General features: G+C 42.5%; 1 protein-coding gene across 1 annotated transcript; it reads right to left on the bottom strand.

Annotated features, from left to right (window-relative positions):
• Positions 1–7,012: 7,012 nt before the first annotated feature.
• On the bottom strand, positions 7,013–13,874 carry LOC113443414 (uncharacterized). The gene is made up of 4 exons (XM_026711616.2): positions 12,496–13,874; positions 11,509–11,753; positions 10,912–11,051; positions 7,013–9,307 (listed from the first exon to the last, which is right to left on the bottom strand). Exons 1-4 carry the CDS (start codon positions 12,624–12,626, stop codon positions 7,586–7,588), a joined length of 2,238 nt encoding a protein of 745 aa, XP_026567401.2. The 5' UTR covers positions 12,627–13,874; the 3' UTR covers positions 7,013–7,585.
• Between the last annotated feature and the right edge of the window lie 918 nt (positions 13,875–14,792).

Raw genomic sequence — 14,792 nt, 5'->3', positions numbered from 1 at the left:
AGAGCCTCGGTCTGAACTGTTTCAGGCTAGAAAACTAGGCCGAAGCCTGCCCTGCCTGCCTCAGGCTTTGCTCTCCCTCAGCCAAACGGGCTAGCCACACGGATCCTCAAATGCAGCAGCAATAGCTTGCTCCGTTATAAAGGTAGGAATGGCTTCCTAACTCAGTTCAGACAGGGCCAGAGCTGCATCTGAAACTTCCAACCTATAGTTTGTTAGTTATTGCTCAAAAGCCTCTGCTGCTCCTTCAGAGGTTTTATATATACCCTTAAGAAGGACAAAATAAAATTCTTTGTTTTCCTGCTTGGAATTTGCTTCCTGGAGTTGGGATTATATCCTGCTTACATATCAAGGGAAGCCCAGGCTTCCAGTCTGGTCTAGTGAGGCTCTTCCTTAAACTTTTGGCCAGAGGGATTAATTAATTGTAATGCTAAAGAAAGAACTGCCAACATAGCAGCACAGACACACTCCAACACAAAGAGAACAATTAGATATAGAAAAGATAAATAGAAGAAAGTATGTTTCATGGAAGCTGAAGAGAGAGCATCTAACTAGGGCATCTGTCTGTGAAAGATCCAAAGGGATGACAGTAAATTACCCATTTTATTTCATTAATTTATCTGCAAAAAGTGTATTTGAAATGTACCACATTCCAAACTAATATTTTCCAGAAAATACAGCTGAGGTTGATTTCCTGAAAACGACAATGGATAAGAGCCTTCTGGACTGATCTGAGGGGTTTTATTTATGCTTCATTGCATAGTCAGTCAGATGTTCAGACTGGATTTGGCACTTTTGTCCTCCTATCCGGTCCTTCCCAAGAGCCTAGAATAGGCCAATTTGGATGCTTGATGGTATTAGAGGTATTGTCACAGAATGTAAGCTGTTCCGAGTAAAACTGCCTTTTGCAATTGATCGATGGTGAATTTGTCAATGCTGCTGTTCAAGTAGTGCTCCAGCTGTTTTGGGATTGCTTTACACCTAAGGCATCTGTTACTATTGGTACTATCTTTGTTTTCTTTTGCAACAATAATTCTATTTCCATTTGAATGTCTTTGTATTTTGTTACCTTCTCTGGTTCTTTCTTGTCTATTCTGCTGTTTTTAGCTTACTGTCATGCCTATTATCCAAACTTATTTATTATTATTGTTGTTCTTGTTGTTGTTGCTATTAAATTTGTTTGCTGTTCATCTTGCTGCAAGGATTAAGAGGAAACCAGAGATGATCCAGTTGATCAAAACAACCCAACTAATTTGATACTCCTTTTCCTGAAGAGTTAAGCTGAACAAAATGGGAAGGTCCTGATTCATGGATGTTTAGTTAAAGTATCCTGCAGATACAAAGGAGCAGAAGGCTAACACAGGCTGAAGAGCAGTGTTTTGTAAACTTGGCAACTGTAAGATGTATAAATTCCAATTCTCAGAATTTTCCAGCCAGCTTGCTGACTGGGGAATTCTGGCACTTGGAGACTATGCATCTTAAGTCAAGTTTGAAAAACACTGACCTTGAGGGTACTTGTTTGGGGAAAGTAATGTTAACTGAGGGGTGTTAAAATGCCCAATTAGGATAAGAAATAGTCAACCAGCAAGAGCTTTTTCCCTGGAGCTTAAGGAAAATTGAAGGTTGTTTTGGTGGCTGAATTAAAAAGACATTGCATGGGGAGCAATCACAACTGAAAACTTAGGGTATGTGTGCATACAGATGGTCCCTGATTCTGTCACTAGTTAAAATGATGCAATAAGTGATGGAAAAGACCACTCTGTACCTGATAACTGGGAAACAGCTGGGCAGAATGATACATATTGCACTGAACTGGAGAGACTCAATTCTGGGAATTAAAATACAATGGCTCAGGTAACCAAAAAGCTTTAAATTCAACACCAGTATTTTCAATCAGTCTGGGAAAAAGTCTTCATCAGAAATCCTGTTAGGAAGAAGTAAATAAATCTGTAGTAGTTTAAGTAGTTTTTAAAATTTCTTTATATGCACTTTTCCTAAGAAGAGTCAGTGCAAGCTGTCCTCTGAAACTTTTATTTGTAAGTATAGAAAGCCAACATCCTTTTTGTGTTCACTTTTTAAAAACAGCATGTTAAAAAGTTATATTGTACAAACTGAAAATAAATCTGTGCGTTTTATATCTGGATTGATTTCCTGTCCAGTGTGTGCGTGGCTTTTTGAACGGCCATTGTCACCCCACTCTTCCTAATCTCCCATTTTTTTTCTTACTGAAGAAAGCTTGCATGATTAAATATCCCACCATACTCCCCCGAATCTGAACACGTGGGAAATGCACAGACTGATGGGAACTCTCAAGTACAAAGTTCCTGCTGGAAACAAAAAAGTAGCAGTGCACAGTGGGAAAATCTCTTTGCCCTCCACTTTCTGAGTAGCTGTCCTCCTCCCCCTCTGCCTCTTGCCCGCATTTCCCAGGCTAGTGCAAATGCTTCTTTTCATCCTATGGTCTTATTGTTAGGAATCACTTTCTAAGCAAAAGCTAGCCCTGTCTCCCGCTTGCTATCCCGTTTGCATGCCACCCACAGCAGGAAGAGTTCCCACGGCTCCAGGGTCCCCCAAACCCCTACAAGGGGGAGGGGAAAGAGGCAACAGTGGTGGGGAGGAGAGAGCAGTGAACTCCTGATTTAAGGGATGGGGCTGTGATTATCCCCACTGCCAGCAGGTGCCCGTGGAAAACATTCCTTGGGGATCCGAGTGCTTAGCAACATGCTGTGGAGCGCAAACAGGGAAGAAGCAGATGGGACGTGAAAATAAACCAGGCATGGGGGACCCATATCCCCCCACCACAAGAGAACATAGGATCCGGATCACATTCCTAGAACCAGGAGATGTCTCCCAATCTCCTTGGAGGGAAAATTCCCTAGGAAGGAAACATTTGCTTGTTTACCTGTCAATTGTTTCCTGATAAGAGGTAGCTTTGCAGGATACCTGATTTAGGCAGAGAGAGATTGCTTTGGCTTCTTCATTGCATGAAAGGCTAACAGCAGAGGTCCCCAAACTTGGCAACTTTAAGACTTGTGGACTTGAACTCCCAGAATCCTGGGATTGAAGTCCACAAGTCTTAAAGTTGCCAAGTTTGGAGGCCTCTGGGCTAACTGTTCCATGCCCTTATCAAGGTCTTTTTCACATACCAAAACCGGGGGACAAAAAAGTCAGGAAATCAAAAACAGTTGATATTGACCAAATATTCTAGAGAACCTGTTTTCCCCCATCTGCCTCGCTAAGTAATTTAAAGTCTCAAGGGAGGACATCAGATTCTAGATGAATCTCTCTGGATTATACTTGCTTAAAACTGATTCTCAGTTTCCTACTATTTTGATGCAGGACTATTCTGATGCAGGATACTAAAAAAAACCTTAATGTAAGTCCTGAAAGCAAGCAGAACAAAGGAAAGCCATCACACGTAAGTCCTTGACTTACGACCACAGTTGAGCCCAAACATTGCTAAGTCGTTAAATGCCCCCATTTTACAATTTTTCTTGTGACAGTTGTTCAGTGAATCACTGCAGTTGTTAGTAACACACAGGGGTGGGATTCAAATTTCTTAACAGCTGGTTTTTATGAAAAAAGAGCAACTTTAACCCAAAATGAGGCAAAGCAGGTAGGCAGATTGAGTCGCTCCCAGAATCACAGATTCACTTCGAGATCTACCAGTCTGCAATCTGCTACCTGAGTCCGCACTGAAAAATAGAAGCTTCAGTCCTAAGGACGGTTCAGCTCTGCTTTTAGATTAATTAGAAAGCAAGAAATCCAATGATTTCCTGCTTTCTGGCTAATCTAAATCTCCCAGAACAGCTGATAGTCTGAACAGCTGATGGTTGGCAGGGGAAAAAAGGAAAAATAGCAACTTACCAAAAATTAGGTGAAGGCACAACCCAGGCAAGTTGGATGGCACGCATGCCAAGAAAGGAGTGTTTAGGTGGGGAGGGGAGTGGCTAGCCAGTGGCACAATTTGCTGGTTCTCTGAACTGCACAGAATTGTAACAACCGGTTCTATAGAACCGGTCCAACCAGGTAGAATCCCACCCCTGGTAACACGGTTGTTAAATGAATCTGGCTTCCCCGTTGACTTTGTTTGTCAGGAGGTTGCAAAAGGGGATCACCTGACTCCTGGACACTGCAACCTTCATAAATACATGCAAATAGGTTGGCAAACATCCAAATTTTGATCATGTGACCATGGTAATTGGACTTTCTAAAAAGCACCTTTGGGACAACCAGGACCTGGATGACTGAGAATCTCCATAGACATTCAGGCATAAGCCATTGTTTCCAGTACCAGTGTAACTTGGAATGGCTATTAAACAAATGGTTGTAAGTTGAGGACTTCCTGTACTTCTTCTACAACAGGGTGGGAAAAAAAGGCTCTCCCACAACATTTTTTTGTCCAGGACCCCCTAAATCTCTTGCTGTAGGCTTCAGTCACAGAAAAGATGCCAACCCCAACTGCAGTGCATTTGGTGGGGTTAGCCAAGTCTAAGCCTTAGGACCAGGACTCCTGAGTTGGAGTGCTGCACACTTTAGACCTAATAGTCAAACAACACCCCCACCCCCCAGAAACTGGTGTGCTTTGGCTTCTTTAACAAAAAATGAGAAAGGAGAGATAAGCTGGAAGTGTCACCAAAAGCACAGAACTGAACTAGAAGTGGCCAAGGTGTGGAGAAGACGGAGCAGTTCAGAAGGGAGGGAAGATAAATTACAGAGAAAGCGTTGCAGCCTTAGGGGTCTTTCAGTGGAATGTCAGGTATTCCTTTCCCTCTCCCTACCAGGTCTGCAGATTTGTCTCTTTTTTTCATGTCTTCCTTCTCTGATCTCTCCCCTTTCTATCCTTCACTTTTTAACAGTCCTCTTGAAAAAAAAATAACCCTAAATGGCATCCAGGATGGCCATCAGCTGCCAACCTTTCAGTACAATTTGTTATGACAGTTTCTAACTATTCAGCAGACGCTGGGAGTAGTTCCTCCAACTCAGGAGTCTCCAACCTTGGCAACCTTTAAGACTTGTGGACTTCAACTCCCAAGCCAGCAAAGCTGGCTGAGGAATTCTGGGAGTTGAAGTCCACAAGTCTTAAAGGTTGCCAAGGTTGGAGAGCCCTGCAGTCCAACTCATGCTTTTCTTTCTTCTCAGCCTGTTTGTTGTTCCTCCAGCATGAAGGAAGCAGGAAGGGACCCTTTCAGCAAAGAGAAACAGCCCTGTTGCCTTAGCCAAAGCTCCGAGATGAGCAATGTTTACCTGTTCAGATAATAGCAGCAATTACCATCAGTGAATGCAGCAATGAAGGGTACATGTCCCAGCTTATACCTGCGCTTAATGAGAGTAATGAAGCATTAACAACAGAAGTATTCTTCAAAATGTTGATGGGAAAATTGGTTTTCACAACATCGTTTTAGAAAGTTATTCCTAACCCCTGTAGTCTAGATTGTAGACTTTATATGGTGATTTATGTCATATAAGGAAAGCCCGCAACTGCTTGTTCATTTCAGCTCTTTTCCTCCAAACTTTTAACATTTTTGATCACCAGGATCACCCATCAAATAGTTGGTATTTGGAGATATTCCTAGAAGATATTCCAGAGGGGTCTTATTTAAAAAAAAAATCCATGAAATGAGACTCCACATATGATCTCTTGTAATAAATGTTCTCTGTCCCCCTAGTTTTTGGTAATTTTATTTTGGGTTGTTGATTAATTTCTATGTTATTTTTATACTGTATTAATTTAATATTATGATTGAAATTGAAGACAGGGCCTCATGAATATAAAAGTGTATGTGTATGTGTGTGCACAACCACACACATAGATCTCTTAGATCAGGCCTCTTAGACTATTATATGTTATACTATATGTTCAAATTGACCTTTTCTTCCAAACACTTTATAGTTTGATATACACGTGTAAAGTAGCTTTGTAGAACTCTGGTGGGATCACTGGAGATTTAATGGGGGAAGCTACACGTGACCTTTGAACTTTTTTAAATTCAGTAACATTTTCTCCAGAAAAAAAGATGAAATTAATAAATCAGATTGTGCTTAACTAAGCAGTGCTAAAGAGATTCTACAACCTGTTCGAAGTACAATCTGGGTGTCCACAGCCAATGAGACGAGGAAGGATGATCCTGTGATATCCATGCCTGCCTGATTAGGTCTGTTATGGCTGACTGACACTGACTAATCTTTGAGCCAGTGACCAACAACCTTTATCAACCCTCCTTTTCAGGGCTTTGCAATGAAGCAATATAAGGTCACTCTACTGACCTGGAACAATTCCCCGCCCCCAAATAAAATAGTGCAGTTTTGTTGTGCTTCCTATATTTTTTGGAAGCCAAGGTTGTGTGTGTGTGTGTGTGTGTGTGTATGTATACATACATATACATATACATAAAAATATGATAAAGACTCAGAAAACACAATTTGAATGGTAAGCCATCCAGAGTCATTGATTGTATTGACTATAGAAATCGAATAAATAAATAACATTGAGATGGGAAGTCTTGGGGCAGACCTGGCTATCATGGATGACATTAACTAGTGGTCAGAGGGGAGGAGGTTTGCCTGCACAGAGGATGTCACCTTGTAGAACTTAGACACTGTGGTGCAATCATTGGAGATTTAACAGGGGAAGCTACACAAGAAATGATGCTATAAGACTATTTAAATTTCTGTTGTTGGCTTTGGACTAGGGTTACCAGGATAACTTTATTATATGATCAAGAGAAAAAAGTGAGGTACCATGATATTATGGTTCAATTGTAAACTCCAAGTAGTTCAGGGAGACTCAATCTTAGCTTATGAGGTCACTCGGGTGCAAGAATCAACTGCTTAATATTTTGCTGAGTAAAATTATTAATAATTAACATATTGATAGCAGCGGGACTATGCAACAAATTGGAAAAGGATTTTTGCATTATCCCTAGGCAAATGATTTAGTTCCTTTGAAATCAGACAAAAATAGTTAAATAGTCCAAAATCATTGTTAGCTGAAATAATAATGAGGCATGTACAATTGAACAAGAATTACTTTTTAATGCAACAGGTAAGGCTTAAACACTTTTTAATAATTTTGAAAAGAAATAAATTATAAGAAATTAAACAAAACCAGGCTTCAGCCTACATATCAAGAGGAAAAGACAACATATTAGGGAAAAAAAATCAGCCAATCTTCAGATTTCAGATTCTCTGTCAATGATCTGGAATGAGTCAATTTACTCTAACCTTATTCTACTCCGAAGGGCTGGCAGATTGGAGTCAGGAAAGACTGATCACAGGGAAGCCCCAGATTTTGAGAGGAAAAAGAATATAGAAGTTTTTGGCCACATTATTCATCAGTTTTGTGATCCATGCGAACTGCCATCCTGCTTCTAGGCATGGGGGCTGCTGATTCGTGCCATTTATATCTGGGTCCTCAAGTTACCTGCTCAAAGCATTTTGCAAGGTGGGAATTACTTTAGTGTGTTGGGAAGGCATGCCAGAGCAGAACCAAGAGAAAGGTCTTCTTCCTGGTTTCTCCTGTGGCTTAGTCCCATAAAACCAGCAGACAGAAATTTCAAGTGTGGCTAGTAGAGCTGTGGAAGAAGCCCTATCTTGTGCCTGGCGATGACAAAGCTTTAGACTGCCTCGAGTAGGTAGGTGGTGTTATTACTATATGGTGATGGTTGTTAATTAATGAAGTTTGGAGTGAATCCCTGGTAGTGGATGCTTCCAAAGTTTGTGTGGCCCTGGCAGATGGTTTACTGGTGATTGAAGATGTTGCCTGTGATGACAGGTGAGGTTTTATATTCTGCTGCTTTGGGGTTTGAGAAAAGGATTTTGTTGTTCTCATTGTTGCAGAGCTCCTTTTGTTCACGGGAGAGACAACAGATGATGACTGAGTTGATGTCATGGAAGTTACAGATGACTGCTGTGTAGGTGTGAAGGAAAAATTGGTTGATGCCATCTTAGCAGTAGTAGTCTGAACTGAGATGGAAGATGTTTCCTGTGGCAAACGTCCAGAACTTGCTGGTGCCCCATGCTGTGGTTTTGTGGCTGAGGAGAAGGATGCAGATGTTGTAGGTGATGATTTATGGGCTGTTGTAAGATTTACATTATTAGTCCCTTGGGCAGGATTTGCTGCTTTTGAAGAATGAGAAATAGGAATATTAGTTGTTGAAGACACTGCACTGAGTTGCTTTGCAGTTTGGTTTAATGAGAGCCTTGTTGTCATGTTTTTTTCTACTGATGGTGCTTCAGTTGTTGTGATTGTTCCCACTGCTGGAGGATTGGATGGTGGAGATGCAGTGGTGGCTGCTGTGGTTGCTCCTAGTGATGGCAGACTGGTTGATGGCGATTTAGTGATGGTGGTTGTAGTTGTTTCCATTGACATTAGTTTAATTGCTTCAGTTATGGCAATTATTTCCAGTGTTGGAAGTTTGGTCAATGGAGATGCAGTGGTGGTTGCCATAGTTGCTTTCTGTAATGGCAGATCAGTTGATGACAATTCAATAACAGTGGCTGTAGTTGTTTCCACTGACGGTAGCTTGCTTGCTTCAGCTATGGCGATTATTTCCAGTGTTGGAGGTTTGGTCGATGGAGATGCAGCGGTGGCTGCCATAGTTGCTTCCAGTGATGGCAGATCAGTTGATGACAATTCAATAACAGTGTCTGTAGTTGTTTTCACTGACGGTAGCTTGCTTGCTTCAGCTATGGCGATTATTTCCAGTGTTGGAGGTTTGGTCGATGGAGATGCAGTGGTGGCTGCCATAGTTGCTTCCAGTGATGGCAGATCCGTTGATGACAATTCAATAACAGTGTCTGTAGTTGTTTCCATTGACGGTAGCTTGCTTGCTTCAGCTATGGCGATTATTTCCAGTGTTGGAGGTTTGGTCAATGGAGATGCAGTGGTGGCTGTCATAGTTGCTTCCAGTGATGGCAGATCCGTTGATGACAATTTAGGGGTAGCTGTTGTGATTGCTCGCACTGGAGGTAGTGAGGCTGTTATGGCTGCTTCTGATGATAGCAGTTTAAATATTTGTTTTGCAGCTGGAAGTATTACAGGCACTTGGAGAGTTGCCGAGGGCGTTTGAACTGTAGCTGGTCCCAATAATGTTACGGGTTGCTGCTGTCCAGCTGCTGAAGGTAATTTATCTTCTGGCTGGAGAGAATTCTCTAAGGCTCCCACTTGCTTCAGCCACTGTATATGGGGTAAAAGCTGAGAAGCCAGAATAGGGATTGTGCAGTTGTGTAAGCTCTGGCTTACGAGGCCCATCACCTCCCATTCCCAAGTAAATGGATCATGACAGATCACAGGACTGCCTACTGGCACCTGAAAAGAGGAGACGGCATGAGAATCAAACCATCAAGATGACCATGGAGTCAAATCCTAAAATTTGGATACTACAAATATAAAATATTAGAATATCCCTGCTGGTGGAATATTTGAGAAATTCTGCATATCTGAGATGTGGATGCCCCAAACTTGGCTAGGCTTTCCTAAGAGTAATATCCCTCCAGGCATTTGGGCTGGGAGGTTAAGCAAGCACCTCCCTATTGATTGGTTTTCATTGGGGTTTTTTTTTCTACTGAAAGTTGAAATTGGGGTTTTTCTTAATGTGTGACAGAGACTTTGGACATTTATTACTTGGATTACTGATGTAACTATTGTTAGTTTTAATTCCTGTACACCATCCAGACTTGTTGGCAATGAATTGAGTGGCCAAATTAGTTATTTAAATAAGTTAAATAAGGAATTCTGCCAATGAACGCCGTAATGGCTCTGTATTCTGCAACATTGCATAACTTTTGCTATATTCTGTACGTTTCTCCTGATGTCAGATAGAGGATTATTTGCTTGTCAAATCCCAACTGCTTCTGTAAGCGTAGATAATAGATGCAGTGATTCAGAATGACTCTGGACCTAGAAAAGTGAAACTAGTGCTGGAAGTATATGAAGATGGCCTCCCTTACCCTTTGAAATAATAGTGATGAGTTTCCTTATGCCATAAAACATGGGTGTCAAACTCAGTTTCACTGAGGGCCGCATCAAATTTGTGTTTAACCTCAGGGGGATGTGGGGGCATGGCCAGGGTGGGCGTGGCCAGCTTGACATTACTTGTCGAGGCTCTGTTTTCAGCCGCGATGGCCTCTGCCAGCGAAAACAGAGCCTGGGAGGGCTGTGCGCAGCTCTCCCAAGTTCCCTTTTCACTGGCAGAGGCATCGTGCAGCAGTCCTTTGCTGTTTCCAGGGCAGCCCTGTGGGCCAGATCTAAGCACCCCACGGGCCAGTTGGCTGGCCTTGAGTTTGACAACCCTGGACTAGAAGATAGAACAATGGAAAATCCAAAAAGGAGTAAAATGTGCTGGAAATAAAGAGGAAACATTCCCCTCCCCCCCTCCCCCCCGTTTACAGTCCAAAGGAATCGGGTGGGATTCAAATTTTTTAACAACCAGTTATGTGGCCGTGGCTTAGATGGTGGGCGTGGTTTGGTGGTCATGTTATTGGCTGGGCATGGCCAACTCAATATCACTCACATCGAGGCACGCATCTCCTCGCCTGGCCTCTCATGACTGTGGGGATGCTGCAACAGTCGTAAGTGTGAAAAATGGTCATAGGGCACTTTTTTCAATGCCATTGTAACTTTGAATGGTCACTCCACACAAGCAAAGTACCAGCAAAGGAGGGGGAAAAAAACTCCAGAGAGGTTCCAGAGACAGAAAGTCTAGTCCTGCCAAGTAATAAGGGTTAACGGAGAGGCAGTTTCTGTAAGCAACACCAGAATGTTTCCTTCCTGCCTTCCTTACAGGATTAGGCCAGTAATTTCTTCTAACAACCGCTTCTCCGAACTGCTTAGAATGTTAACAACTGGTTCTAGCGAATAGGTGCGAACTGGTAGAATCCCACCCCTGAAAGGAATCCATTTGTTTGGGTTACCTTGCAAGTTGTGAGTTTGGGAGAAACTTTTTCTGCCACGCATAAGTTCCTGCCTTCTATAGTGTTCGGCCAATGCTTGGAACAGTCAGCTATGCTCAAGGCCTCCACCATTGTCTCCTTTAGGAACCATCTCGTTGATCCTGTGGAGAAGGAGAGAAGGTTCTCAACTAGTCTAACTCATAGCATGAGGCTCATTCAGCACGAGGCTTCCTTCGTCTCAGTCTATATATGCAGGAATGTGGATTTAGAATAGGCGAACAAGTTTTGAAATCTCGTATTCTTGAATGCTGAAAGAATTGCTTGCGCTCTCCTCCAGCTTCTCAGTATATATTTTAAAATATTCCCATAGCCACAAGGGTGGTAAAAATTAATTAATTATCTCAGTGTGCTATACTCTGGCTGTAATACCAGCTTCTCTGCTTTTATAGTATTTCTCACAGATGTGCCAGACTATATCCATTTTATAGTCTGCTAGGCTATGCTAAGAAAACCCAACATTACCTTTATGCTGATACCTTTGACCCATAGCCCTAGATCAGTTTGCTAAATAAATAGTCTCCTGGGTCCTAAAGCATGGTAGAGCATGTCTAAACTCACCCTCTTGGCCTCGTTCGAAAATCCTGCATTCCTCCTGGGTGTTATATGGTTTTTCTTCCTGAGGAATACAAGCTGGCCACATGTCTTTTGCTGTTAAATCAACCGGCTGGGCAAGCAAGATGAGACCCAGGTCATTATTGGGTGCTGTATTCCAGGAACTGAAGCCCCGATGGAGCAGAAACCGACTCACTGCCTTGGTGGAGACATGCCCAGGAGACCCGATCAGTTCTACTTGGCTCGGATTCCTGCAAGGCAAAGATTTTTGTTGTTAATTGTGAAGTTGTGTCTGATCCATCGCAACCAGTGGTGGTATTTCATTTTTTTTCCCTACTGGTTCTGTGGGCTTGGCTTGGTGGGCATGGCAGGGGAAGGCTACTGTACCCATTCCCTCTTCACCCCACTAACCTGATTTCCAGCTCCGTTCTCCTGTGCAGGGCAACAAAAGAAGACCCAGCTGCTCAGCTGGGACTCAGGAGGCAGAGAATAGATGGGGCAGGGCCAACCAGAGGTGGTATTTACCTGCTCTCTGAACTACTCAAAATGTCTGCTCCCAGTTCTCCAGAACCTGTCAGAACTGGCTGAATACCACCTTTGATTGTGACCCCATGGACAACATTCCTCCCAGCCTTCCTGGCCTCTACCATCTTTTGGAGTCCATTTTAGCTCATGCCTATTGCTTCAGTGACTCCCTCCAGTCACCTCATTCTCTGTCGTCCCCTTCTTCTGTTGCCCTCAATCGTTCCCAGCATTAGGCTCTTCTCCGGTGAGTCCTTCCTTCTCATTAGGTGGCCAGAGTATTTGGGTTTCATCTTCAGGATCATAATGGCATGTTTTAATCCAACCCAGGGATTTGGTTCTGTAATCCCCAACCGCAGGACCTTCTGATTAGATTGGAAGATGTTAAGTATTATCTTCTTCAGCAGAGTCACCCATTCTAAGGACAGAGTTGGAGAAAAAAAAATGGCTTCCAACTCTGTCAATACTCACATCAACAAGAAGCAGTTGGCTGCTGTCAGGACCCACAAGCTGCTCAGGATAACTCCTTGGCATCTCTGGCCATTTCCATAGATGTTCACGAGCCATGGGGCTTCTGTGGCTCCATTGTATTCAGAGTTCATGTTAGCTTTATCCAACTTGGGATCTGGGTACTGAAGGCCACAAACTGCCAACGAAATTCATACAAGTATACAGACCCAACACATTATTCCCTTTGGGGTACGCAACTTTACTCAAAAGAGCGGAAATGTAAGTAGTACAGAGGGAATGAGAGACAACCAATAAGGTGGAAAAAAGGCATCAGAGATAGGATTTCCATTTGCCTATCATGGCTTTGGTCAATTAAGGCATTCATGCTTCAGATTTTTTTAGTAAGACATAGAAGAGATAACTAGGTTACCAGCATTTTTCTACCTATGGTGTACATAAGGTTCCCTTCTAATAGGTAAAACAGTATTGGTTAGTTTGGGGACATTGTGGCCAGTATGCCACAAATGCAACCAATGCCTAGTTTGATCTCAGCCTGTTCACCTTGATCTATGCCAGATGAAACTTTTAACCCAGAAGCTGCCTTATCCAAATCCAATCAGCTGGGAGATGCAAACTGTAACACTCATAATATACTGACTACACAAAGCAATAAACTCCCATCTTAGACTTCTATGCTACAGGGTAGTAGATGCTCCAGGTCTTGTCAATGTGCTGGTTATTCAGTTGACAAGAAGTGAACTGGGTAACAGCCCTTCAATCATTCTTCAAATCTCCAAACCATCTCATATAAAGCAATGCTGTCTTTAAATGTGCGAGCCACTCAGAGTCATATATGTGAGATGGGTGGTTATATAAAATGAATAAATAAATGCTACACTTCCTCTTTCAATAATGTGCAGGTAAGTCACAGTAAGGCACTGGTAATGCTTCCATACCGCCTGCTACCGCTGGTACCATTTGGTTTTAAAATTCTGCTTTTAATGGAATATTGATTTCTAAGCAAGGGTTTATTGCCATCAACTTAGTGCCCATACTTGCATCTTCCTTTTCAAATATACCAGTTCATCCCAACATGTTCTGAGTTTTTTTTTCCACAAAACCTTCCTCTCTTCCTAGTCTTGGGAAACAAGACTCAAGAATATTGTTGCTTACAGTTGGAGAAGGAGGACAGAAACAGTGGGAAGAAGGTACAGAGCCCGAGGAGATGGTCCATCCTTTCTTTCTTTGACAGAAGAAGGTGTGGGAAAAGCTGAGCACTCCAGGATGGAACCTTTGAGCTCACAAATGATTAATTTGTGACCTCAGCTATGTGGAGCTCCAACATCATTTTGTCCTTCTGCCAGTGCCAGTCCTCTGGTAATCTCTAGTCCTAAACTGCATTTCCTTATCTACATTTTTATTTCAAGGGTGTTCCTATTACTAGCATATAATTCATTCTTCTGCCTACACCTGGGGTGTCAAACTTGTGGGCTGTATCAAGATTTTGTTTGCCTTTGGCGGGCTGAGTGGGCATGGCCTGGTCGTTGTGGCTGACGGGGTGGGTGGGCGGGTGGGCTAGGTGGCATGGGCCGGTCCCTCGCTGTCTCCAGGACAGTCCAGTAGGAATCTCTAGGCCTATTGTGGGCTGGATCCAGCCCATGGGCCGCATGTTTGACCTGTCCTGGTCTACACCATCCCATTACCATATATATCTATGTCTATATATTGTCTATATCTATGACTTTATATTTTATGGTGTTGTAAAATTAGGAGTTAATTATGTGATATATGGTTCTGCTGCGATGCCAAGCAAGGGACATTGCTAATTTAAAAGAAGAGTCATCTGGCTTATTGTTAATACATGAAATAGAGTAGAATTAAATAAGCATTCTTTTGCTGGATTCACTGACAATCTTCTCCAGACTTTGGCCAGGTGTTTTCATTGGCTAGGAATAGATGAGGGTATGTGGGTTTTCCCCAAGACACATAGTTAATTGTGACAGATTGTATTTTTCTAGTGTTATCAGCTAGGCCAAAGTTCTACTTATTTTCTCAGACCACATTTCTTCCAAGATACTAGCTGTTTCAGAGTCAGCTGAATTCTATAAAGCATGATACGTTTTCCAAATGCATTAGTGAAATAATGTATATTGTAAGGTCAGCTTCCAAGTTCCCTATTTTACAGTCTCTTGGTACATTGTTTAGATACTTATTTGGAGGAATACAGTGTTGTTAACGGTCATCCAGGGTTGCCATCTTTTAGCCAGACTCAATGCCTGAAACAGCTACTTCATCTATTGAAGTGTAGGTATTTCAAC

This window comes from Pseudonaja textilis, chromosome 2, assembly GCF_049901715.1.
Source record: "Pseudonaja textilis isolate UNSWEBS1 chromosome 2, rPseTex1.2, whole genome shotgun sequence".
NCBI classification, from domain to species: domain Eukaryota; kingdom Metazoa; phylum Chordata; class Lepidosauria; order Squamata; family Elapidae; genus Pseudonaja; species Pseudonaja textilis.
Note: the sequence above shows the minus strand (reverse complement) of the source record. Positions and strands in the feature narration are given on the sequence as shown.